Genomic DNA, 27,950 nt, shown 5'->3' on the forward strand with positions numbered 1-27,950 from the left:
TGCTTCTTCCAGCCCAGCGTTTCTGAGGATGTACTCTGCATATAAGTTAAATAAGCAGGGTGACAATATACAGCCTTGACGTACTCCTTTTCCTATTTGGAACCAGTCTGTTGTTCCATGTCCAGTTCTAACTGTTGCTTCCTGACCTGCATACAGGTTTCTCAAGAGGCAGATGGTCTGGTATTCCCATCTCTTTCAGAATTTTCCAGTTTATTGTGATCCACACAGTCAAAGGCTTTGGCATAGTCAATAAAGCAGAATTAGATGTTTTTCTGGAACTCTCTTGCTTTTTCGATGATCCAGCAGATGTTAGCCATTTGATCTCTGGTTCTTCTGCCTTTTCTAAAACCAGCTTGAACATCAGGAAGTTCACGGTTCACGTATTGCTGAAGCCTGGCTTGGAGAATTCTGAGCATCACTTTACTAGCGTGTGAGATGAGTGCAATTGTGTGGCAGTTTGAGCATTCTTTGGCATTGCCACCTTTACTTTTATCTTTACCTTTGCATAAAAGTATCTAATTCACAAATATGTATAATGCAAGTGCATACTTTAATAAATAAATGAATATATATGTGTATATATACATATATATGGATATATAATCAGTGGTATGTTGAAAGTATTTTGCTGATAGAAGTGCAAGCAAACAAGTCTTGAAGGTCAGGTCCAGAGCCTAAGCCTGGCGTTGCCCTGTGGTGGTCCCAGCCTGGCAGCCCTGACTCGCCTCCACCTCCCAGCCTCGTGACCCTCACACTCTCCACCTGCCCACCTCATGCTTTTGGATTTCTGTCGTTGCTTCTCCCCTCTCCCTGCTCCTGGAGTGTTCTCCCTGATTTTCTCATTTTCTTTTCCTATCCAGAAGTTCACCTTAATGCCGCCTGTTCCATCAAGCCTTATGGGACAATTCCAACTTGGAATTCTCCCTCTAAGTTCCCTAGACCTTCCTTGTCAATACCACTCATGTGGCCCCATTGCTTTCTCCACTGCGTTGGGACCCTTGGCCATGTATGTTTCTTGGTTACCCTATGTTAACTCTCACATGGATGTGCCTTCAAATTATAATTTACTTGCTGACTTTATTTTGAGGTGTATATTGTTTCTCCCATTTATCTGGAGACACACACCTATACTTGTTGGACGACATTAATGCGTCTTTTTTTATCACAGTAAAATATAATTATTTGTGCTGATGTGCTGTGTGCCCACTTGTGTCTGGCTCATTGCGACCCCATGGACTGTAGCCTGCCAGACACCCCAGGCCGTGGGGTTTTCCAGACAAGAATACTGGAGTGGGTTGTCATTTCCTTCTCCAGGGGATCTCCCCAACCCAGGGATCGAACCCGCGTCTCTTGCGTCTCCTGCATTGCAGGTGGATTCTTAGCTGCTTGAACCACTGGGGAAGCCCTGTGCTATTATTTACTATAAGGTAAAGATTCATTTGTTATACATTTGGGATCTGAATGTGCTTGGATTTGCCAGCATGCTTCAGCTCGAGGCAGGCAGACATTTATCTACAGTGCATTAATAAACGTCTTTTGTATGTGGATTCATTGTTTTCTTTTACTCCAGGTGACCTAAAAATCTTAATCCTTGTGTTTAATGCCTTTATTTCAGTGCTTGTAGTTCCAAGTTCTGAATGGTCTCCTGGGAAGGAGGCCATTCTAGTGAGGAAAGCTGGATGGTACACAGAACATATCCATTTAATCTGAGTTTTCCCCCTCTTCAAACATTGTGAGAACGGCTGTTTCATCAGCCAGGTTTCATCAGTTTGTGACAGCAGCTGTGCAATCACTGAATCTGCCATTGGTCTTAGAATCAGAAGACAGAGGTTTGAATCTTGCTTTTTATCACCCACTGGTTTCATGGACTTGATCAAGTCATCTAACCTCTCAAGTCATCTAATCTTATCTGTAAAATAAGCTTAATAAACTATAATTCCCAGAATTCTTATGAGGATTGATTGAGATATGGTCTGTGAATATGCTAGACCCCTGGAAGGTGGTCAGCTTAAAGGAAAAGAAAAAAGGGATCACTTCCTCTGTCCCCTGTGAGCCTTCCGATGCAAAATGTATTTTGGGGAGAGACAGACAGCTTTGGGGAGTGGACCTACCTGACTGAGCAATCTTAGGTTGGCGCTCGAAGGCTGGCCGTCCAGGCAGCCTGACTGTCTCTAATAAAATGTCTGTGGCATCCCCAGGGAGCATGGAGATTAATTAGTTCCTTTTTGTAAAGTGCTTTGAAGGTGAAAAGTGCTGTATAAGTGGAATGGTTGAATTGCTATTGGAAATGTAATCATGGTAGTGCCATATTCTGGCAGTCTTGCCTGTCTTGGACATCAGTAATCAATAGCAGAGAAGGTTCTAAGATGTCTTACTTGATAAGAAAGGATTCACTGTGGGGTTTGTGATAACACAGTTCTTTCTGTAGTCTTGCAGTTAGCAACTTGCCAGTTCTTCTCAGCGGAGGAATGCTAGTGTCCTTTAAGAAATAGCAGTCTCATCCTCTGGCTTCTTGGCGCTCTTCTTGCTAGGGCAGCCTGGTGGTAAATTCCAGCCAGCTCAAGCAGAGGGACAGTTTCCCAGTTGGGAATGCTTTGTGGGTCCTGGGCCCTTGAGCTTCCGCCCAGCTCCCCACCGCTAACCCTACAGAAGTTAAGGAAGAGTTAAGAGACGTTGATGTGGGCCAGTGTGGATAACCAATGCAGAGTGGTGTCGTGAACTAGTAGAAGGAGATGTGGCTTAACTGTGTGACCCGGGGCTGGTCACTTCTCTGAACCTTAATCTTCTCACCTGTTTCATGGGATCATAGTGGTTGATGAGCACAGTAATAAAGGTGCTCGCAGGAAGGAGATTTCTTCCATTCTGAGGAGAGTTTAAAAGTCAGGAAAGGTTTTGCAGAACTGGGATCCATGAGCTGGACTCTAAAGGTTGAGTCAAAGTTTGTTAGGTGAATGATGTAAGGAAAGGGCATCCATGGCAAAAGGAACAGCACATGTGGGGCCAGAAAAAGCACATCTGAGTGGGCCCTCTCCCTGTTCTTGTAATGTATCTGCTACCCCATGGGTTGCACAGACCTGGTTCCCTCTTTGAGGAAGCCAGGAAGAACTTCTTGATATTGATGTTTGTGTCTGTGAGCAGATTGGTCCAGAGAACTGTGTTCCTGTGGAGCCCTGTACCCCTTCCCAACTCTGACATTTCCCCTGTGAGTTCTCTGGTTGTTTTTTCACTGACACTATAAACCATAAGTTGAATGTGGGGCCAGATGAAGCTCTGATACTAAAACACAGAGTATGTAGTAGATTTGTCTAGAATTTAATATGCATTACTTGGTGTTTTGTCTCTTAAGCAAAGTTTTTCTTTGTTAAAACAAACATGTATAAAGAATTTATACACCGCACATGGTTATGCATATTTATTGCAGAGAATCTGTTAATAATCTATGCCTCGTCAGATTTTGCATTTCTGTTGAAATAACAAACGTGGCACTTGGTACAACTGAGTAAGTTCGGTGAATTCTCTCTTATCGGGGAGAAGAAAGGCCAGTTCCTTTTTCCCGAACTTCATTTTCTTCAGTCGTCTTTAGCGCTGGCCAGCTTCCCAGGTGGTGCATCTGGGGGGCTGACTGCTTTTCTGGCTCCAAGTGATTTTGTCTTTTTTATTCCCCTCTCACTCCCTTTGCTCTAGCACACATAGGCACTCGCCTTGGGACTGTTAGCATTGCTCCTGTGGGTAAGAGCACAGACTCTGGAAGGTCCTCTGTGTTACATGGAGGGGAAGACATGTGCCAGTGGCCACTGAGAGGTTATGGCAGGGGGCAGATCAGGAGCCTGGGGAACTGCAAAGTGGCTGATGGGGGGCTCTGGATTAGATGAGAGGGAGGGGAGCCCAAGAACAGATATCATTTTCCCCTGCAAAGTGCAAGGCGGGTGTGGGGAAGGGGAGGGGGGTTAGAAGTGTTACATACAGAGTGGTCGAAGTGTTCTCGGTGGCCATGTCCACATGTAAAAGGCAGGAGCCCAGGCTGCAGGAGCAGCCTCTGTTAGAACCCAGCTTTGGCACTCACCCCTTGTTGGATCTTGGTCAAGCCAGACATCTCACCTCTCTGAGCCTCACTTCCCATATCTATAAACATGTGCATGCGTGCACTTTCTTTACAGGAAGGTAGGAAGGCCCCTGCTGCGTGGTACTGGTACTGAAATGAGTGATCACACATTCTCTTGTAGTTCTTTGCTTACCCCTGGGAGCACAGCCATGGAATATAGCCTTAATTCAAGTTTTGTTTTTGTTGTAGTAACCGGCAAGGTGTTCACCTGGGGCCGAGCGGACTACGGGCAGCTGGGGAGGACAGTGGAGACTCGTGAAGGCTGGCAGTCAGAGAAGCAGGATCCATCCGTCCCTGGCTCCGGGCCACAGAAGGGCACACCTTCGTGTCTGCCTTTCTTGACGGGAGCAACCGAGGTAGGAAGTGACCTCTTTCCACAGGGGTGATGTGTCTCTCTTCCTTGTCGTTTGGGGGAGTGTTCACTGAAGGCCTACTGTGTGCTTATAGTCCAGGCCATACAGTGAGTTCCACACAGGAGCCTGAAGGGGTCTTTGCTTTGTTGTTCACGTTGAATATGGTAGAAAAGGCAGTTACCCAGATACCTGTACTGTAGGGCAGACTGTGACTCCTTTAGAGATTCCAGGGGCTCCGGGTCCACTTCGGAGGGTGAGAGCTGCATTCAGGGTACAGGGCTGGGTTGGGCTTTGTGGAGGGCCTGGCTTGAGCTGTGCCTTGGAGGATGGGTGAGACTTGAGCAGGCATGAGAGGGAAAGGAGGACTTTCTGGTGGGCACCACAGCTGCAGCAGAGTTGGGGTGGGAAGTGAGGACGGTGTTTGGGGAGCACTGGTGGTTCTGTTTGGCTGGAGCCTGGGGTGTCTGTGGTGGGGAGTATGAGGTAATATCAGAAGGATGAGTTGGAACTTAATCAGAGGGGCCTCTACTACTAAGCTGAGTAGTTTGCACTTCTGTTTATATTTCCCAGTGTAGAAAACACAGTCGTTCAGTTGCTTATTCAAGCCCCTTAGTTCCCTGAAATGTCTTGAATTTCTCCATTTAAGGCAGGAGTCTTAATTTCTGCAGGGTATGTGTTTCTATTACTAAACTTTATTTTACTGCTGTCCTTAAAAAAGAAAAGAAAAGGCTAGGTTTTTGAGAAGAAGGAGGATGGCCACTCAGGAAATGTGCCTCTGAACCCAAGTTGGCTTCATGTAGGAGTTCAGTCTTCATTGAGTCTGTCAAAAAAATTAGTAAGCTAGTGAGACTTCTGTAATTAGCATCAGACTAATTACAACCCTCTCCATACCTAGAGGGCTTCCCCTCCTCTGGGGCCTGCCTGGCCTCCTCCTTCCGGGTATGTAGGACGGTTCTCAATTTTTGCCTCACATCCCAGCCCTGGTCCTCCTGGGTCTTTCCTTGGTGCTGGGTTGAGTCTGTCTGTTTTTTCTTTTGTTGTAAAGGAACTGAACAATACCAATTTAGATATGATAACTCTAGTAATAAAACCACCTGTTATCTTGCCACCCTAACACAACCACATTCCTTTTTTGCCTATACACATGTAGACACTTTACAAAGTTGTAGTGATGGCATTTATGATGTTTTATACTCAGACTTCATTTATTTGATCACAAATGCCTTGCTTTGTTTCTTCCTGGTCTTTGATTACTCAAAATGACTGTCTAATATTATATGGTTTGAAGGTTCTGGGGTTTTCCAAACCATTCTGTGAATATTGGACATTGAGATCATTTCTTTTCTTTTCTTTTGTTTTTAGTCACTATAGTGAATTCTGCATCAAATATTCTGTTAACTGTTTCTTGAAGGGAAAATCTTGGGGATGACACTGCAGGGGCAAAGGCCATGAGCATCTTCATGGCTTCTGCTGTATTTCTGTAGATTGTGTTTGAGAGACGTTGACTCCAGTGAAGGAGGGAATGCAGAACTTGAGCTAGTGCTGTCTGCTGAGCGAGGAAGGTGCTGAGAGCTTGGTACCTGTTGCTGCAGACTCTTTTGCTTTCCTTTTCTTTCCCAGGATGCTTAAGATGTAGTGGTCAGGTAGCATAGCAGAGGCACACTGGCTTCATGGATTTTTCTGAGTCTCTGGTTTTATTGGCAAGACGAGGCAAGAATACCTACCACAGAAGGTCATCGATGAATATCACATGCAAAGTTTTTGGCATCCGCCCAGCATGCAGTACCTGTGGGGTCCTTTCTCTTCTTCCCCTTTGGAGCCTTGGAAGGCCTGGCAGTGATGCTATGCAGCCCTGTGGCAGTGCAAGCAGATCGCTGGAGAGCCTCACCCTGATGTGATTTTTTTAATTGAGCTTCTTGGAAGGGCGGTGTGAGGAGTCAGCTTGAGCTCTGAGCCCTGTAGCAGCTTCATTTCTGTGCTCCCCTCCGTTTCCTCTCCAGACTCCGGAAAGCTGGTACCAGTGTGTGTACTCACTGGTCTCACTGCAGGCGCAGACCCCAGGTCGTTTCCTGTTGGTAAATTGGACCTGGGAATTCTCTCTGCTGTTGATGTCTAGGTCTGGCTACTCAGGCAGCTATTTGCCGGAGGCCCAGAGCTGTAAGCTGCTAGGAGTGGGTTCACCTTAGGGAAGACCAGAGGGGTAATAAACCGGGGGATACCCTGGTAGGGGCTTGGCCAGGGAGGTGCACAGACACCTGGGGAGAAAGGAACAGCCTTGGACTGAGCTGATTGCTGACCGGAGTAGCCCATAGCTGACCTGTTACCTTCTGCTATGTCCAGGGATAAACAGAGGGAGGAGGGAGCTATCTGGGCTGAGACCTCAGGTAGGATGTCTGCCCAGGAGGATCCAGAGAGATAACCAAGTGGGAGAGGAAGGCACAGGTAGACACAGCTGGACTCCGGTCTGACTGACCCCTCCCACGAACAAAGGAAAGCAAATAAATCCTGTGTAACTTGGTGGTTTATTATGGCCCAGGAAGCATGCTAAATGCTTTACATTATTCTTTCATTTTTACAATAAACTTGGACATAGATGTTATAATCACTGTGGTAAAAATAAGGAGACTAATGGGTTAGTTGCTGGCCTTGGATCACACAGTAGGTAAACTGTGGGGCTGGGACTTGGACTTGAAGCTCTCATACTCTCTGTAGAGATGAAACAATGTTGCCTGTGTATGCTCAACCGCAGGGAAGTTCTGGGAGTCAGGATCTCTGATTCTTTGAGAGTCCCCAATTCTTTTCTTCTGAGCCCTGTCTTATCTCTAGCCTGAGAAAGACTGAGATTTTAGACCAGACAGGCTGTGGTTCAGTGTTCTTACAGTACTGAAGACTGTGTTTCACGTACTTTCAGCTTTGCCTTAGGTACTAGCCCTCTCTGACCACTCTTGGAAAATTCCAAGGTGAGCGCAATGGTTGGGGTTACCCCCATGCACATGTCAGGGTTAGGGTGTGGGTGAACTGGCTCGTCTGCTCCCTGCCAGCCGCCTTTTGCTTTCTAAGTTCCCGGTGGGGCTACTGTCTGTTAATTTCCTGTGGAACACTGCTTCCGAACTCCACCCAAAGGGAGAAGCCCACACTTCCCAGTAGGACAGAAGTATCTGTACTCACTTAGTGGGTTCAGTGGGGCTCCCCCAGGATTCTGAAGCAGCTAGAGTAGGGTACCTGTTATGTTAGTAGAACTATCAGGAGACATTCTTGACTGAAGGTCAACAGCCTCTGAGGGTACAAGGTCCAGCTTGGGGTTCAGAAGACCTGGGTCTAGCCATGATTCTTCTGACTGGGTAAACTTGGGCAAACCCCTTTCCTCTTGTACCCACCCCCTTTTTTCGGAGAGTCGTTCAGTCATGTCCAACTCTTTGTGACCCCAGGGACTGTTGTCTACCAGGCTCTTCTGTCCATGGAATTCTCTAGGCCAGGATACTGGAGTGAGTAGCTAGCTGATCCCTTCTCCAGGTGATCTTTTGAACCCAGGGATCGAACCCAGGTCTCCCACATTGCAGGTGAATTCTTTACCGTCTGAGCTACCAGGGAAGCCCAAGAGTACTGGGCTATCCTTTCTCCAGCGGATCTTCCTGATCCAGGAATTGAACTAGGGTCTCCTGCATTGCAGGTGGATTCTTTACCAGCTGAGCTACCAGGGAAGCCCCACGATTCTGCCCTGACTGGCTAAACTTGGACAAACCCCATTCCTCCTGTACCCTTCGTTCTCCAATATATAGGTTAGGGTTGTTAGACCAGGTGATTCCTCAAGTTTCTTATACCTCTTAAACTCCCTTCCACATCTGATTCTTATTCTAAGGAGATGATCATTACTTAAATTTGTAATGACTCCTGCCTCTAGAGTCCCTAGGTGTCACAGCCAAGGTCACTCAACCCCAAGCTGCTGACCCAACTTTGACAGATCTGGAAATGTTGGCTCTGCTCTCTGCCCTTGTTCCTCATGCCCAGGGCCTCCAGTTCCAGTTTAGGTCATTGGGACTCGGATGCTCCCACCTGGCCCTCCCAGGACTTGCAGTTCGGCTCTGACTCCTGTCCCTGTGGCTGTGACCTTATTGCTGGTAACAGCAGACCTGGGTGACTCCACGTTCCTACATCCCCCTCCTGCCACCCCCGCTGCTGGTTCTGTGTGTGTTATCCCACCTTTGTGCATGTCTCTTGGGTTTATCCCCTTCTTGGCTTTGGGCTCTTGCCCATTCTGTAGGCAACTTGGGGAACATTGGTTGACACCTACCATATGCTTACTTTGGATCACACGGTGGTGGCTGGGGAGGTGGGTACAAAGATAAATACTCTTTGCCATCAAAGAATTTCCAGGTGTATAAATAAATTCCTTACCATGTAGAGTGAAAAGTGCTGTGGGAGATATGTGCAAAAGGCCAAGGGAGCAGTGAAGATGGAATGATTTACTCTGAAGACAATAACCAAAAAAAAAGTGTTTGGACTGGGTTCTTAGAGATGCATAGGAGTTTAGCTAAGGGAGAAGGACATTCCAGGCAGAGGGGACAACATGAACTAAAGCCTTGAATCTGGATCTGCTTTTAGCTCCTGGACGGAAGGTCAAGGAGCGGGATGGCTGCCCCGGCCAGTGGTCCAGCTGAGTTTTATAGTCTGGCTGCCTGTTTCACTTGTTCCGTCACTGCCACCCATCCTTCTGGTAGGAGTCCTGTCTAAAAGAAAGTAACTCTCATGTGCTTTCTCTCTCTTGATCCCAGTGTGATGCTGTGAAGTAGGCCAGAATAGGAATGTTTATCCTTGTTTTATAAGTGAGGAAACTGAGACCCGGAGAGGCTTGCTGAGACAAAGAGCCTGCTTCCTACTGTTTCTGAGAGCCTGGCTCTGGGCTCCGTCTGCAGCCATGGTCCTGAGTCATGTTCCTGGTTTAAATTCTGCCCACGTCTGGTTGAAGAGCACCAGATCCCAGCCAGGGAGCTCAGTGCACACGTGCACGTGTGCACATATGCAGCCACTGGAGCAAGAAACATGGAAATAAACAAAAGTTGAACCAGGGATTGGGTAATTGTCAAGCCCAAATGTCACCAACCCTCATTTTGCTACAGGACTGAAACTGTTTGTTGGAGAATCAACCTGTGCACAGGGTCTAAGTGAAATCTGTCAGAATGAGTGGGAAAGAAGCTATTTTTAGTTTGCAGAGTCACTCACTCAGCTGTGTTAGCTGAGGTTTGAGCCAGTCCCCTACGCTTTCCACAGTGTTATTTCTGAAGGAGAAATACCACTTGAATGCTGTGTAAAACCCATTAATGAACCTGGAAGTTTCCAGGGCGTCTTTGTCCTGCATCTCCCTCAGAAGGCTGCCTTTCCTGAATGACCTTCCTCCTTTCCTATATTTAATACATTTCTAATTTTAAGTTTGTGTCAAGACTGTGGGACTTTGGTGCCCTAAATAACACAGAAATCTACCACTAGCAATCAGCTGAGTCCGGAGGGCTCTGACAGAATGGAACACAACCTGAAAAAGCATCCCCAAGTAGCTTTCTGGGAAGTAATCCGCAGCATCCTGGCTCTTCTTAAGGGGCGGGAGGTCTCTGAGACCAAGGCGTCTGGCTGCCCAAGCTGTCCGTGTGGAGTGGTTTCAGAGGCCTCCCCAGATGTCGGGGGCAGTGTTCATCCAAACAGGGTTTCGTTGGAGATTAAAAAAGCCAGCACATCTGTGCTGTAGCTGCTGACCTAACCGGAGGAGAAAAACACAAAACAAACCTCAAAGCAGGGAACTGGATTTGTTTGTGTGAACACTCAGGAGAGAGAAGGAGTCACCAGTCAGGGCTGTCTTGTTTGAAATTGATGGTCAAGGATCTGATGCAGAAGCGCTTATTTACTGCCCGCTGTTTTTCTTATTTATTTGTATTTATCCACCTCTTCTCACTGAACTATATAAGATCCAGGAGGGCAAGGACCTTATCATCTCGTTCAAAGCCGTGTTCCCAGTGTCTGGCATAGATCCCGGCACCTCAGAGGTGCTTGGTGGATGTTCACTGATTGAACACGTTGAGAAAGAGATGGTGTCCGAGGCTGCGGTCCTCTTCAGCTCCTCTTCAGCTTCTCCCTCTCTCTCTCTGTCGCTACAGTCTGTGCTTCTCAATCCCAGGCCAGTTCCGGAATAAGCACTTCCATGTTCTCAGGCATTTGGGCATCAAATGTCCAACAGAGCCAGAAAATGGACAGACCTGTAAAATGCCCGAGCAACCTGGAAGTTTCCTATGAAGTCTGTTGATGGCGAGCCTTATCGTCTTTTAGAGTTTCACAGTTGACCAGTTTATGCCTTCACGCATGTTCAACTTTGGTTTTTCTTCTTTTATCCAGCGGATGCTTATGTCTGCCTGTCTGTCTGAGCACTCCATGAGTCGAACAGGGGCAGCAGAGCAGAGTGGGACAGGTCCTGTCTTAGGAGCTTGTGAGCTGGTGGCAGGGCTAGGTAAAAAGTTCATTGCAGGACAAGCAGAATGTGTCAGAGGCGGTGAGAGTCTGACATTGAAACTCTGTTGATCCCATCCCTTCCCCTGCCCTCGGGGACCTTTTTCTTTCTTGCATTTTCAGTCCCTGTGGTTCTTTTGGGTTCTACAGGGTTGGGGTGGGGTGGGGTGGTGGGGGTGGGAGGTGGTGACTGGAAAGGCTTCCTGAATTGGAAGCTTTGACATTAAATTAGTTCTCAAGGGAGTTAATGTGAAGTAACAGGGGAATCTTGGCAAGAACTTGCATTAAGAGGAAAGCAGAGGAAGAGCAGCCAGATAGAGATGATTATTGACAGGAGAGGGAGAAAGTGAGCCAGGAACTGCAGCGTGGCAGAAGCCCGGGGGATTTCAGCAGGAGGTCAGGGAGCTGGGAACCGGAGACGAGACCACTGGCCTTGGCGATGGGGAGTGGGGATGATGCATCAGAGACCAGCTTAGGTGGAAGCTAACGCAAGGACGTGGTACAAATGGAACTGAGGAGAAACCCAGCTGCAGGCGTGAACAACAGAATCAGGAGATTCGGTGGTCAAAGGAGGTTGAGGACGAGCATAGACACTTGAAAGGAGAGCTTGGTTTGTTAGTTTTATAAGCTCGGGGAACCTGGGGTGGGACAGAAACCTGAACACAAGGATCAGAGAGCAGGGAAGAGAGAAATCTTCTGAGGACAGACGCAAGGGCGGGGGCTGGGGGATGTGGCTGGAACAGGGCTGCCAATGCAATGAGGCTGAAGAGGGACATCGCTGTGAAGGGCTTAGTTCCAACAGGAAAGAAGGATGCTTTTTCTTTCAGCACAGGCATAAAGAGAAAAGGGACTGTGGGAAGATGGAAGTTTTAAGGTGGAGAAGAGCAATGCTTTCATTGAAGTGTGTGCACCATTTGTTGTCATGTTTTATCTTAGTTTCGTTTATTTATCCAGTCAGTGTTTACTGCATCCTGCTGTGGGCCAGGCACAGCACTGTGAGCCAAGTTTTCACAAAGAAAAGGCAAAGTTGCTAACCTGATGCTGTAATACCATATTTATTAGTAATACAGTCCTTACTAGTCTGTCCATCTCTAAATCAACCTGGAGCTCTTTGAGGGCCTACACTGTCTTATTTATTTTTATATAATTAGGGCGAGGCTTGGTACAAAGTAAATCATCAGGAGAAGTGCGCTGACACAGTGCAAGAACTCCTGTTGGGGGGCACAAATCTTGCTTAGATCAAAAGACACATTGTCTGCTGCTGTGATGAGGTTAGTGTGAGGAGGCTTCCAGGGAGGGATAGCTCGCTTTACTCTGCAGTGGGTACATCCTGGTAGCACTCTGCAGACTCCAGACTGGGTCCTTGTCTTATGAGGAAAAGCAGCAAAGAGAGGACCGGCCTCAATGAGGACTGGCACAGAGATGTTAACTCATGACCACGGTCAAGCCTACTGCTTTCTGGAGTTGGATCTCTGGTGGACAGAGGCTTGAATATGGAGTGAAACCTGGGTTGGAATTTCTGCTCTGTCACCTATAGTCTATATGTCTTTGGGCCAGTCAAAACCTCTCCAAGCGTTAGTTTTCTCATCTACAAAATGGGAGTAATAATATCTAGTTTACCTTGCCCACAGGATTATTGAAAAATGCAAATAAACTATATAAGGGCTCTTATGAACTGTAAAGTGCTGTATAAAAGAGTTACTATTGGGTTCATAACATGCGAGCCACTCTGTACTTCAGATACATGTTTTCTTATAAGTTTGAATCAGAGCTGCTCTTCTGTCTTAATCACTTGAGATCTTAGGAGCTACAAAGAACCATCTTAGATCTTGTGGCAAAACTTCTTAGAATCGTGAAAGTGAAAGTTGCTCAGTCGTGTCCAAGTCTTTGGGACCCCCACGGAGTCTACACAGTCCATGGAATTCTCCAGGCCAGAATTCTGGAGTGGGTAGCCTTTCCCTTCTCCAGGTGATCTTCCCAACCCGGGGATCGAACCCAGGTCTCCCACATGGCAGGCGGGTTCTTTACCAGCTGAGCTACAAGAGAAGCCCAAGAATACTGGAGTGGGTAGCCTATCCCTTCTCCAGCAGATCTTCCCAACCCAGAATCAAACCGGGGTCACCTGCATTGCAGGTGGATTCTTTACCAACTGAGCTATGAGGGAAGCCCTTAGAATCACAACCAGTGGAAATACTGGAGGCCAGGTACTTGGGAATCCATGGCCAATCTCCATGCGGTTCCTAGGAGCGTGAATTCCTGTCTTTTGAAGTAGCCATCAGCATCCGCAGCAAGGATGTTTCCAGCGCTTCCTCTCAGCAGCAGAGGAAATTCATCAGGGCTGATTTAAAGTCCCAGTGACCTCATGTGTCACCACCACGCTCTGCAGCATTACGACTGCCCCAGGCTGTGCCCAGGGTCATCCTGGAGCTGACCAAGCTCTCTACTGTTGCCTTTGACCTTGAAAACCTGGCTGTCCCAGGGTAAAAGTAAATCATGCTGAGGTTTAGAGTGAAAACAGGAGCCAATGAGGGTTCAAAGAAGGCTGCAGTGGTTTGACGAGAGATGTACAAAGTCTGTGAAGGCTGAGTGAGCTGTCAGTGAATCAGTCGTCCAGGGGACTAAAACTACCTCCATCTCCACCACTGTCCCTCTAGCTTGGACCCCTACTATCTGTTGATGACAATGACCACCCCTTAGTTGAGAACCCCTTGTTTCTAGCTGGGCTCATTCTGGCTGCCTCCACCCAGCTGCCAAAATAATGAACTAAAATATAAATCTGACCATGTTAGGATCTTATTTTTTAAAAACATTAAAAAAAAATACAGAAAGCATCCTTTCCCACAATAAACACTTATTGGAAACCCAACTGGAAAACTTTATATGAAAGAAATTTAGCTGAGCCTTCAGGATATAGTAGAAAATGAGACCCAACCTCTGCCCTCAAGAGGTACAAGAAACACAGAGTCCCTAATCCCCACAGCCAGTGTGCCAAGAATGTGGTTATTAGAGCATGAGTTTCAGAATTGTTGTTGGCCTTGTTCACCACTGTGTCTCCATCACCTTAACTAGTGCCTAGCACACAGTAGGTCATCAGCAAATAATTGTCATGGGGATGAATATACTTTTTAATGGCTTCCCATACAGGATGAAGTCCAGAATCTCTGACTTGTCCTAAGAGATTGATCCCACCCCTGTCAATATCCAACCTCACCTTCTATCACTTCTCCCTTGCACTTTGCAACTCATCATGGCCAAACCAGAGAAATCATGTTGTTTGTTACTTCTGGGTCTTTGCATGGATTAGTTCTTCTGCCTTCCTTTGCCCTTAGCTGCTTGGACAACTGCTGCCCGCTCCCCCCACCCCCAGTGAATAACAAGGGTGATGTCTTGTATTCATCTCAGTTTTTCTGCCATCCAGCTTGACAAACTTGTCTTTTCTTTCAAAGTTTTCCTTCATTTGGTGTCATTACCCACCTGCCTTGACTCTGTTGAGCTGCTTTCCACTTTCTCTCCACCTCCCTTTTTCCCTGAGACCTCTTGAGATTCCAGCTCTGGAATTTGGTAGGCTGCTGGAGGCCTGGCTTCTTGGCTGTGATGAACTCTGGCCTTCCTTTTGCCTTTCTTAAATGCCTTCTCCCTCCCACACTCATCCAGTCCAGACAGCTGGATCTCTGCCAGTTCTAGCAGAGAACTGGGACAGGAACCTTACCCTGGATTTTGCCAGTCTCCTTGCCCGGGGAATAGATTCTGTGTCCTGGACCCCTGGTCACTGTTTGGGACCTTGTTTGGAATGGCTGGTTCCCCAGTAGAGTGTCAAGTGTTTAATTCCAAGGGTTATCACTGCTTGGAGCTTCCTGCTGGAGGCCTTCTTTGGTATTGGCAATGGCCTGAATCAAGCCTCTCTTTGCCAGTTCCTTTGGATATATTATACTGAATGGTTGCCTTAGGAACCAACCCTGTAGTTACCCCTCTTCCCCAAGGTTAATCCCATTCAGTTCCAGACTCTTCTTTGCCTCCAGTGTCCTGAGGTGCTGAGGCCTTGGCTGGTAGGCTCCCCATGAGGTAGGTAAAGAGAAAACATTCTCATCACTTCCAAGGAAGCAAAACCAGGCCTTTCTTTTGGCATGTAGCCTTAAGAACCCCAAGACGCCAGGTCATTTGATAGTGGGACCACCCAATTATGACTAGAAGGAGGAAGTTAGTCTTTGTGTGATTCTGTAATTCCCTTCTGTGATGCAGTGGTTCTGTCTGTGGGAGCTCTGCAGGTGGTGGCCACCACCTCCTGCATCTGCAGCTTGCTATTTGTATGGGAGCTTTTTTTACTGGATGCCTGGTGTCATCCAAGATGGGGGAGACTGACTGTGGTAGCAGAAATGGAAGCAGTCAGAGATGTCTTTGTGAAAAGAGCAGCTGCTGTGACAATCAGCCGTGAATCTTCCGGCTTTTCAGAGGGGCCAAAAGTGCAAGGAGAAAGAGCAGGAGGCAGAGTCGAAGCCACTCGTAGGTGCTGGGGGCTGCTTGTCGCTGCCTTTAGGACCTTCCAGGTGCCACTTCAGGAGATCCAGCTTGCTGGGGACAGTTGTTCATGGCTGCTGATCAAAATATATGTGTCGCTGTAGCCAGCACTGCTGGGATTGCTTGAGGAAAGTTCCTCATCTAGAAAGATAATTTAGTCATTGTTGAGTATCTTCTCTGGTTTTATTTCCATGGGAGCCCTTTTGGGTAAGATTTTTTTTATATCATTACTAACCTAGAGCATGCACATCATTTGAGGATAAGAGTCTGTGTGAAGGAGCAACCAGTAGGAGAGGGAATTGGGAGAATCAAGTGACTTTACATTGTCATTTGATTTTTGGACAAACTGCTCTGAGCCTCTGATTTTGCATCTGTCAGGTATAATCCTGCTTATTAGGCCTGCTTCTCTGAGTGGTTGTCAAAATGATGTTATGAATGTGAAAGTATTTTATAACCATGAAGCAACAAACAAATGTTAGTTAAGCTGGTTGATTTCTTTGTCATATCCAGTCTTTTGTGGGTTTTCAGGCAACTTCCATTTCTTACAGCTCTTTGGAAATTGTTGTCAGTTGTCATAGAGCTGGAGTTTGATATGAATCATTTCCGTGATTCTTGGGTTCCTCTTTATCCATTATTACCTGTCAGTGCATTTGAGCTGTGGACTTAGAATGTGACAACAGGGAGGACACAGAGTTCTACAGCTTTTGAAATGGGATGTGACTGACGGCATGAATCTCCTACAGGTAAGGGCTGAGACTGTGAGAGCAGAAAGATCTAGGGGCAGTGTCATAGAATAGTTGTTGGCCAGGCATCTTGAATCTTTGGGAGAGCTTCTCATAGGAGATGAAATTTGCAGTCTGGGGGAGACTGAATTCGGTAGGTGAGAAGATCAAGCCTTTTAGGCTCCTGAAAGATGTATGGGAAGCGGCTGGTTGCTTCTGAGATGATAAACATGGGGATGGTGTTGGCAGGCTTGGGTCTGAGCACAGAGATTGGCAATTAAGAAAGACATGATGGGGAACCCTAGGATTTTTTTTTTTTTTTTTAGGATTTTTAAGAAATAATAAAGGCTCCTATTTGTTGAACATTGACTATGTGCCATCCATCATACACTGTATAAACATCCCTTTCAATTCTTACCGCATTCCCATGAAGTAGTATACTATGTTATTCCCATTCGTAGATGGGGAAATCAAAGCTTGGGGAAGTAACTTATCTGGGGACATAGCTGGGAAGTGGCAGAGCTACACAGTGGCTCTGTGGCAGTATCATGGAAGAATGGACATCCAGGTGACTGGATAGTGGTTGAGCAGGCTACAGGGCAGAGGTGATTGAGAATGGTGCTCACCAACCACCACCTCCTAAACGGCCAGATGGTGCCAGAGGAGATAGAACCTGTGAAATTCATTCTCCCCTCTTTGGTATCTGGGCACAGACTAGGCCAGTGGTGCCCTTCCTTCCCCAAAAACTGCCACTTTAAAGCTGGGACAGTGAAATGTACCTTTGAAGAGTTAGGAGGAGTTATTTTAATTGCTCAGTGTCCTTTCTTGAGCTTTTATTTCCATTCATAGTGGCAATGAGCCATGCTGTGTAGGGCCACCTAAGACAGATGGGTCATGGTGGAGAGTTCTGACAAAACGTGATCCACTGGAGAAGGGAATGGCAAACCACTTTGGTAATCTTGCCTTGAGAACCCCATCAACAGTATGAAAAAGCAAAAAGATATAACATGGATGAGTTTTGGCATATTTCAACCCCAGCCCCCTTACCTGCAAATCCAAGTTGTATGACTTTACAAGATTCAGATTAGAGCTTACCCAGCTGATTACCTTAGACAGTTACCATTTCAAATGTAAGCTACCTGAGGACAAATACCATATCTTGGTTGTGGCTGTATCTTTCATGCATGACACAGTGTCTAGAAAGCAGTAGCTGCTTCAATTCCAGTTATGGAATTGAATGGAAACCTCTCCTCAGAAGTCTGAGTCACTTGTTACTATTTAGTTTTACTCTAGCATCTAATCACCCCGTGTATGGTGGTCTTCCAGAGGAAAGCATATGGTACTGCAGAGTAGACACTGTATTTTAGGATTTGGGGGCAATCTCATACCCTGATGGGCAGGGGGCAAGAGGCTAGGTCACACAGCAGGTGCTTGGAGAATCCTTAGGGATTTGAGCTCCACCTACTCAGAAGCAGGCTTGGACAGGTCTGCAGGTAGGTAGCTGCTGATTGCTAACAGAGTTGTGATGTATTCATTCTGGAGGAAGAGGAATGGAAACAGAACACTGACTCCTCTGGTTGTCTCAGCTTGAGGGTCATTGAAATAGAAGGAGCTTTCTTAGTCTGCAGTGTTCCATTCCTCAGATGCTGATGTAAAGGCGAGAGCACAGAGGCAAGAAAATGGTGCATTTCCCTTGGCACCCCTCAAGGTGAAAATTCTGCTACTGCATGGCGACTTGTGGGAGCAGTTCCATAGTTACTACTATACAGGCATTTATCATTCTGCTCCCTGGGCACATTTTGCCAAGCTGCATTAATTTCCCCATTTTTTCCGACACTCACCAGCTCTGTGGTGATGATGCATGTGGGGGCCAAAGCCTTCCCCATCAGAGTTTGCAGTGTAGTGAAAAGAGCAGTGTCTTAGCTATAATGCCAGCAGGTAGCATCCTCTAAGTCTCGGTGGGGTGCCAGGTTCTTTGCTAAGCCCTTTAATCCTCATGACAACCCAGAATCATTGCGGTTATTATTCCTCAGTTTTTAGATAAGGAGAGTGAGGCTTGGGGGTGGTCACTTGTCCAAGGCCACATGGTTAGTAAGTGACAGAGTTGTGATTAAAATCCAGATCCTACTGCAAAGCCTAGTCTGTGAAATAACCAGGATTGCGTTTCAAACTTGAATGTTAATTTTCTGTGGGGCTTGGAGTCAGAGAATCTGCTTCCTGGGCTTCAGCTTTTAGATCTGTGTAATGACAAGCAATTCCAAGGGTTTTCCCCAAGCTCTAAGGCCACTACCAGAGAAGGAAATGGCAACTGACTCCAGTATTCTTGCCTGGAGAACTCCATGGACAGGAGCCTGGCAAGGTACAGTCTATGTGGTTGCAGAGTCAGACATGACTGAGTGCCTAACACACACACAAGGCCACTACCATTCTGGTTTGGTTAGAACTCTTCCCTATCTGGATTTCTTTTTAGCTTTAAAACATTTTTTGTTGTTGTTTCATAGGCTAGTTGCTATGTATTAATTCCACAGAAACAACATTAACAACATTAATATCAATAATTAACAACATTAATATCAGGCAGTTAAGAATATATATTATAAAAAATAATATAGATCAGTACTCTCCTTTAGAACTTTATATGGTAATGGAAATGGTCTGCATTGGTTCAATGCAGTAGTTGATAGCATAATAATATAAAACCAAGCAGAATATGGGTTCTTCCATTCACATCTCATCTTTAATTTGTCTCCTATGTTCCAACTAAGTCTTCTGATTTCCATGTTGATTTTTCCAGAGGTCTAATACTTGATATATTATTACATTTGTGTTATGCTTTTAACTTTTCAGCACACCCAAACGCACAATATTGCATCATTATTTTCCTGCCTGTGAGGCATATGGAAAAGATGGATACTGTTATGTGCATTTCACAAATAAGGAAACTGAGATGCAGAGAGTTATATATGCTACCAAGAGCTAAGTAAATACTTTTTGCATGAATAAGTGACTTACCTAAAGCCATTTTTGGAGCAGTAGCACCAGGATTGGAAACTCAGATCTTCTGATTCTCAGCTAGAGTTTCTTTATCACTGGTGTGTCAAGCATAGAGAGACTCTGCTCATAAAGGAGAATTCTTTTAATGTTAGATATGGAAGTTTTTCTTTTCACTTGATATTTTTCTGTATTATTTGATCTTTAACTCCAAATAGGTGTCATCTTAATTATAATAATAAAATAGATGTTTGGAAAAATTACAAGAAAAAGTGAAAGTCACTAAGTCGTGTCTGACTCTGTGACCCCATGGACTATACAGTCCGTGGAATTCTCTAGGCCAGAATACTGGAGTGGGTAGCCTTTCCCTTCTTCAGGGGGGGTCTTCCCACCCCAGGGATCAAACCCAGGTCTCCCACATTGCAGGCAGATTCTTTACTAACTGAGCTATCAGGGTAGCCTGAGGCTGCTTATCAGAGCTATTCCTCTTTTGTAGATGTGAGAACGCTCATGCTAGTCAGATAGACAGGTCTTCCATGTGGTATCTGCTGTGAGAAGAGGTTTGAACCCCCGTCTTGATTCCATTTCTGGTAATGGTGAAGTAGTTCTTTTGGAGCAGGCCCCACAGAAAGCAACTGTAAACTCAGATAAAATGTAAAAATATAACCCCATGAAGAAAGTGGAGAGTGACCAAAAACAGGCCTATTTTTCACAAGGTCCTGATAGTCAAGGACAGACTGCAAAACTGTTCCAAACTGAAGGATTCTAAAGGGGTGTGGCTTCTAAATGAAATATACCATTGTGAATTAGAGCCTTTGTTGTATAGGTCTTTAGTGGAATGATGGGAGAAATCTAAATGGAGTCTGTAGTTGTGTGGGTACTCACATACCAGTGTTACTTTTTTAGTTTTGATAGTTGAATTGTTGTTATGCAGAGAGTATTGATGGTTTTGGTGACAAATACACTCACATGTTTTAGATTGATAGGGCATCAGATTGGTAACTGGCTCGGAGATAGTTCAGGAAAAAAAAATGGAGAAAGAGAGGAAAGGGAGCAAAGATGATAAAATGTTAATAATTGGAGTATAGGAGTGTTCCTTATATAGTATTGCAACTTTGCTAGAATTTATTTCAAAATATATAGTATTGCAACTTTGCTAGAATTTATTTCAAAATATATAGTATTGCAACTTTGCTAGAATTTATTTCAAAAAAAGATTTAAAAACTTCATGTTGAATTTCCTTAAAAATTTTTTCTGCCTCTATTGAGAGATGATCATATGATTGTTATTCTTCAACTTGTTAATATGATCTATCACAATGATTTGCAGAAATTGAACCATACTTGCGACTCTGGGATAAACCTCATTTGATCATGATGTATGATTCTTTTAATGTCTTGTTGAATTTAGGTTGTTAATATTTTTGCTGAGGACTTTACATCTATGTTCATCAGTGATGTATGTGTGTTAGTTGTTTAGTCATGTCTGACTCTTTGCAGCCCCATGGACTGTAGCCTTCCAGGTCTCCTCTCTCCGTGGAATTCTCCAGGCAAGAATACTGGAGTGGGTTGCCATTCCCTTTTCCAGAGGGTCTTCCCAACCCAGGGATTGGACATTGGTCTCCTGCATTACAGGCAGATTGTTTACCGTCTGAGCCACCAGGCAAGCCCTGGCCTGTAAATTTTTGTGTATGTGTGTGGTATCTTTGTCTGATTTTGGTATTAGGGTGGTGCTGGCCTTACAGAATGAGTCGAGAAATGTTCCTTCTGTGATTCTGGGGACTAGTTTAAGAATATAGGTGTTGACTCTTCTTTAAGTGTTTGGTAATGTTTAAATTCACCTGTGAAGCTGTCTGGTCCCGGACTTTTTGTTGTTGGTAAGTTGTTTATTTATTTTTCTAATTTGATTTTATACTGGTAATTGGCCTGCTCATATTTTCTATTCCTTCCTGATTCAGTCTTGGGAGATTGTATATTTCTAAGAATTTGTTCACTTCTTCTAGGTTGTCCATTTTATTGGCCGAATAATAATGAAAATTTGTAGATTGCAGCCAAAGCAATGCTTTTGGGGAAATTGATAATTTTAAATGCACATATTAGAAAGTGTTCAATTCAGTGACTTAAGGTTTTGCCTTTAGAAGCTGAAAAAAGAAAAGTAAGCCCCAAGTAAGTAGAAAGAAGGAAACAATAAAGATAAGAGTAGGAATTAATGAAATAGGAAACTGACAAAGATAGAGAAAAATAACAAAGCCAAAATAATTCTTTGAAAGTATCAACAAATAACTAGCTGGACTGATTAAGAAAAAAGAGAAATATATGTTTCAAAAAAAATCAAACTCATAGAAGGAGAGTAGAATGGTAATTGCCAGGTGGAGGAAATGGGGGGATGTTGGTCAAAGGATTCAGTTATGTGGGATGAATAAATTCTAGAGATTAATGTGTAGTATGGTGTGTGTGTGTGCTAAGTCACTTTCAGTCATGTCCAACTCTTTGTGGCCCTGTGAATTGTAGCCCACCAGCCTCCTCTGTCCATGGGATTCTCCAGGCAAGAATAGTGGAGTGGGTTGCCACAACCTCCTCCAGGGGATCTTCCCAACCCAGGGACTGAATCCATGTCTCTTATGTCTCCTGCATTGGCAGGTGGGTTCTTGCCACTAGCACCACATGGGAAGCCCGTGTAGTATGCTAGCTATAGATTAATACTGTATTATATACTTGCGATTTGCTAAGTGAGTTGTAGATCTTAAGTGTTCTTAACACACACACAGTAACTATGTGAAGTGATAGGTGTGCTAATTAGCTTGATTGTAGTAATCATTTTACAGTGTATATGTATATCAAATTCCATTGCACATCTTAGATACATACAATTTTTATTTGTCAATTATACCTCAATAAAGTTGGAAAAAATTTTAACATCCATTTTTGATAATAACTCTAATTTTGGCAAATGAGAAATAGAAGGGAACTTCTACAGTCTAATAAAGGGCATTTATAAAAAGCAAATGTCATAATTAATGGTAAAAAATTGGAAGTGTTCCTTTTAAGATTAAACTAAGGCAAGTGTGTGCCCTCTCTCAGCATTTTTATTAAACCTCATACTGGAAGGAGATTCTAGTGAGTTCCATAAGGTAAGAAAACGCAAAATTAGGCTTAAAAATGAGAAAGGAATAAATCTGTTTTTATTTGCAGATGAGATGATTGTTGACACAGGAAGTCTTAAGGAATCTAGAAGATAACTTTAGATAGAAGCAAGAAGTGAATTTAACAGAGTAAAGGCTCAACATTCAGAAATTGATTTTTTTTTATACAGCAGCAACAAAAAATTGAAAGATCTTAAAAGTATTCTTTTATGATTATATTGCAAAGCATAATAAAATATTCAGGTATAAACTTAACAACAACAACAAAAAAATCTGAAAGACCTGTATATAAGAATTGTGAAACAGTGCTGTGAGAAGTTAAAGACCTAAATAAATGGAAAGATAAATAACATTTATGGATTGAAAGACTCAGTATTGTCAGTCCTCCCCAAGTTGATGTATAGATTTAAAGCAGCCCCAGTCAAAGAGGCTTTTCTTGGGGTAGAAATTGACAAACCGATTCCAACATTTATATGGCAACATAAAGAACCTTGATTATCCAAAGCAGTCTTGAAAAACAAGAAAAGTTAAAGGAGTCACATTACCTAACTTGAAGGTTTGCTGTAAAAGTACAGTATGTTAACAATAAAAATGAAAATAATTTGATTTACAGATACACAATGGAATATTACGCAGCCATAAAAAGGAATGGATTCAAGTCAGTTCTGATGAGGTTGATGAACCTAGAGCCTGTTATACAGAGTTAAGTAAATCAGAAAGGGAAAAACGATTATTGTATATTATCACATATATGGAATCTAGGAAAATGGTGCTGATGAACCTATTTGCAGGGCAGGAATAGAGACACACACAGAGAACGGACTTGCGGACACAGTTGGGGATGAAGAATGGGATGAGTTGAGAGAGTTGCATTGAAACATATACACTACCATGTGTAAAACAGAGAGCTAGTGGGAAGCTGCTGTGTAACACAGGGAGCTCCACCTGGGGCTCTGTGACAACCTAGAAGGGTGGGATGAGGTGAGAGGTGGGAGGGAGGCTCAAGAGGGAGGGGACATACATACATATGGCTGATTCAGGTTGATGTATGGCAGAAACCAGCACAATATTGTAAAGCAATTATCCTCCAATTAAAACTAAATTTAAATTTAAAAAATTAATTCATTAAAAAAAAAGAATCTGCCTGCCAATGCAGGAGATGCAAGAGACACAGACTTGATCCCTGGGTCAGGAAGATGCCCTGGATTAGGACATGGCAACCCTCTCCAGTATTCTTGCCTGGAAAATTCCACGGACAGAGTCTGGTGGGGAGTCCATGGGGTTGCAGAGAGTTGGACATGACTGAGCACGCATGCATGCACACTCAAACTCAGGGAAGACAAGCGCCTGGCCCACGGCTGCGCAGCAGGCCAGTGCTGGAACTCAGAGAAGACGAGCGCCTGGCCCACGGCGGCATAGCAGGCCAGTGCTCGAACTCAGGGAAGACGAGCGCCTGGCCCACGGCTGCGCAGCAGGCCAGTGGCAGTGCTGGGCCTGCCCCCCGCCTCCCAGAGCATTGTCTTTCGTGCTCTCCCAGGTAGCCTTGTCAGTATTCTCAGACATTAGTACATTGAGAGGAGTACTGAGGTTTCAGGGTGGCTCAGGGTTCCTCTGACTCCTCTTTTTGGTCTGAAAAGTGGTTTTCCAGCTTCCCTGTAATGCCTGTGAGAGTGAATTCAGTTGATTCACTAGACCCTGTTCAGCTTTCCTTTTCTGTGCTAGGCTGGAAGAGGGAAGGAGCAGCCCGCTGGAGGGTGTACTGCCTGTGTTACTAGAACAGTTTTTCTGGGTCTCTTTCCTCTGCAGTTAGCACCTTTAATTAAAAATAAAATAAACAAATAATGGTGTTCCTTCTCCTTTCCAAATATTGCTGAGAATCTTTGTGTTGTTGCTCTTGGTTGCGTGTTCTGATGATGTCTGAGCACTAAGAGCAAATTGAGGAAGGGACTGAGAACACCATTACGGAAGAGGTTTTCTCAAGGGGAATGGCCAAGTCTAGAATAGAACAGCCATCTGCTGCCAGATGGATAGGGTGCCCCTGAGCTATGAATCTGACCCAGGAGCTGGCCTTGCAGTGTGTTTGCTCTTTGGGGATACCCCTTGTGTCTTTGTTCCCTGCTGGCTCGTGGATTCCCCCTCCCTCACCCAGGCTGCTCTGGCCCCCAGGATCCTGCTGCCTGTGATGTCTGGACATACGCAGATGATCCAGCAGAAGCCAGCAGCACACTGTATTCATGCAGCGAGGTGGCACCTCTGCTCCTCTGCAGTGAAACGCCCAAATTAATTCACCGTTGTTAATTCACCCAGCCGAGAAGACTCATGGCAGTTCAGAGTATTCTGGTGCAAGAGGTGGATTTTTCTGTCCACACTCAAAATGCTCTTGCCGGATATACCCTGATACTTCATTATCCTGGAAGCTGACAGGCTAGGGGAGGGAGGCGGAGACAGGTCTGTGGGTGGATAAAATTCAGAGTAATGAAATCCACCGTCCTTTTTTTATGTTAGAAAGAAGAAACTCTTATGTTTCCTGCATTGTCATCCAACTTGTTTACTATGAATATGCTTTTCTGCTCTCACTTCTTTCCTCTACCCTAATCTTGCTTTCTCCTTTTCCTTGTCCTGCCACTCTTCTTTCTCCCAGCCCTGCCCCACCTTCTACTCCTGTATCATTTGTTCTTCTGAGAATATGAAAATATGGAATGGTAGGGGAAATACCATCGCCAAACTCCTACCCCTTCCCCAGGTATTAGAGTCATCATTTAAAGAGGGAGTCAAGAATGTGACTTTCCTGCATTCAAGGTTTATTACGTTTGTTATACGCTGTCCCACACAGGGAACTGTCTGATGAGAGCGAGGCTGCAGCCAAGCTAAGGAGGAACAAGAAACCAAGGTGAAAATGGATCATCTTTTCCTCACCATCATCTGTTCCATCAATTCAGTCTTCTCTGAGAGCCACAAGTATTCCTGCCTGTCTGCTCTGGGGAGCTGTATGAATATGTAGCTTTGTTTATGCATCTCTTTAGCATTAAGATGCTGTTTGTTCACTTGCTTTAACTTGGTTCTGTATCAGCCACCCTGGGGAAGCAGGGCTTCTCTCATTTCCTCATGCCGTCCTTCCTAGCACGTGCTGTCATTTCCTGTTTGCTTACAGTCACTCTTGAGTCCCAAGTATGAACTTCATATTTCCCCATATTGTAGTCACTGACAACTTGAAATAATGACTGAAGTCTCCTGTGATACTGAGCGAAGAGACCCATAGAAGGTTGGAGAGTATGGGGGCATCTCCTGATATCAGGGGTTCTAGAGTCCCTGCTGGGTCAGAGATTCTGTAATGTCACACATCAAACTGGAAGTCAGGATACCAGGTTTAGACCCTATAACCTGGTATTCTAGCTAGTAACTTGCTGCATGGACAGATCCCCATCCTTCTCTTAGTTTTCTTCATTTATTACAAGCTTCAGTACCTGCTGGGGCATCAGTTTAAGTTAAGCTGCTTATTCTCTATTGTTGACCAAGCTATTCAACTATTGAAGTATATTGTTTTTTGAAACTTGTTGGCTCAAACAAATAGTGGGACAAAGGAAAAACATCTCAGGTTTATATTTCACACTCTCACTTGTCCTTCCTTCCATGCCATGAGTGGATCACAGCTGCAGAACAAAGCCTTTAGGACCAATTTAGGTCTTCAGAAAGGTTATCATGAGGACTGTTATCTGGGGGCCAGTAGCAGGGGTCCCAGCAACACGTGTGCTGGGCAGAAGGACCTTTACCACTTGGGGCTGTAAGGGTACAGTGGCTATTGTCTGCTAGGATTGGTTCCCTAGAGGGTTTCTCTTTCTTGGCCACTGACTGCTTGCTTTACTCCTCACAGCACATACTGCTAAGCAGCAGGAAGAATGGGACCAACCCAACTCAGTCTGCCCTGCCAATAATGCAAGACACATGCTGAGGGTGGAGGGATTTCACAGAAAGCTCTAGAATTCCAAGTTCCAAACGTTTGATCTAATCAAGGGCTGTGTGGTCACACGGCGATGCTTGTACCCTCTCCCTGGGGATTCCATTTTAGGATAATTCTTACTGTTAGAAAGCTCAGCCTTCATATTTGCTTTCATCACTACTTTGGGAGGTAGGTAGGACAAGGATTTTTTAAAAAATAATTTTTAATTTCTGGTTGTAAAAATAGGGCATGCTCATTGCGGAATTATAGAACACCAAGATCATTTATAATTTCACTATTTAGTGAAGATAACTTGTAACATTCTAATGTATTTTTCCAGTTTTTCCTACATGTATTTAAAAAAAAAAAGCACCACAAGATGTGCATATTGTATGTTTGCTTTGCAGCCAGATTTTCCATCTACAACTATATTGGGAACATTTCCCCTATATTGCTAAATATTTTTTAAAAAATATTATTTAACATTAAAAATAGCATTCTATTATTTGGATATGCCACAATTTATGTGGTTATTTATGGAAGTGTAGGTTGTTTCCAAATTTTTTGCTACTAAAACTTATGCTGTGATCAACATCTTTGTACTTAAAAATTTGGTCAAATCTCTGATTGTTTTCTCAAGAAGGATTTCTAGAAATAGGATTCTTGGATGAAAGGATATAGAATTTTTAAGGATCTTGATATACATACATACACACATTTTGCATTTCTCAAATTTATTGCCAATAAAACTGTTATTTTTGAAAAATACAAAACAGACACAAAAGGAACTGTTGAGTATCTGCTTTGACAGATATTTTAAAGACATTTTATTTTTAAAAACTTTATTTTTTATTGATGTATAACAGATTTACAATGTTTTATTCATTTCTGGTGTACAGCAGAATGATTCAGTTATGTATAAATATATATTCTTTTTCAGGTTCATTTCTATTATAGGTTATTACAAGGTATTGAATATAGTGCTGTAAATAGGAAATTGCTATTTGTTTTATATATAGTAGTGTGTATCTGTTAATCCCAGACTCCTAATTTATCCCTTCTGTGGTAATCATAAATTTGTTTTCTATGTCTGTGAGTCTGTTTCCGTTTTGTAAGTAAGTTCATTTGTATCATTTTTGTTGATTCCACACATAAGTGATATCATATGATATTTGTCTTTGTCTGACTTACTTTACTGCGTATAATCTCTAGGTCCATTTATATTGTTGCAAATGGCATTATTTCATTCTTTTTATGGCTAAGTAATATTCCTTTGTACATATACAAAGCCTTCTTTATTCATTCATCTGCTGATGGACATTTAGGTTGCTTCCATGTCTTGGTTACTGTAAACAGTGCTGCTATGAACGTTGGGGTGTGTGTATCTTTTTGAATTAGAGTTTTCATCTTTTCTGGGTATATAATATACCCAGGAGTAGGATTGATGGATCATATGGTAGCTCTATTTTTAGTTTTTTTACTGTTCTCCATAGTGCCTGCACCAATTTACATTTCCACCAACAATCTTGACACATATTTAGTATGGCAAGAATTACCACCATACTGCCATCAAGAATTTCGTTCCTTGATCCTTGTGCTGATTACTTCTCACTAGAAAAGATGCCAGAGTAGCTGAAGCATCTCATTGGAAAATTTCCTGTTCCTCTCAAATGAGGAAGGGATTTTAAAGGGACTTTA

General features: G+C 44.1%; 1 protein-coding gene across 1 annotated transcript in view; it reads left to right on the forward strand.

The window, feature by feature from the left end:
• Positions 1-27,950, forward strand: part of SERGEF (secretion regulating guanine nucleotide exchange factor) — a 257,522-nt gene that overhangs the window by 52,994 nt on the left and 176,578 nt on the right. Inside the window, exon 9 of the mRNA XM_052653055.1 lies at positions 4,292-4,458. Within this exon, the coding sequence (XP_052509015.1) occupies positions 4,292-4,458 (167 nt within the window). The remainder of the gene's footprint in view (positions 1-4,291; positions 4,459-27,950) is intronic.

Source organism: Budorcas taxicolor, chromosome 15 (assembly GCF_023091745.1).
Source record: "Budorcas taxicolor isolate Tak-1 chromosome 15, Takin1.1, whole genome shotgun sequence".
Taxonomy (NCBI): domain Eukaryota; kingdom Metazoa; phylum Chordata; class Mammalia; order Artiodactyla; family Bovidae; genus Budorcas; species Budorcas taxicolor.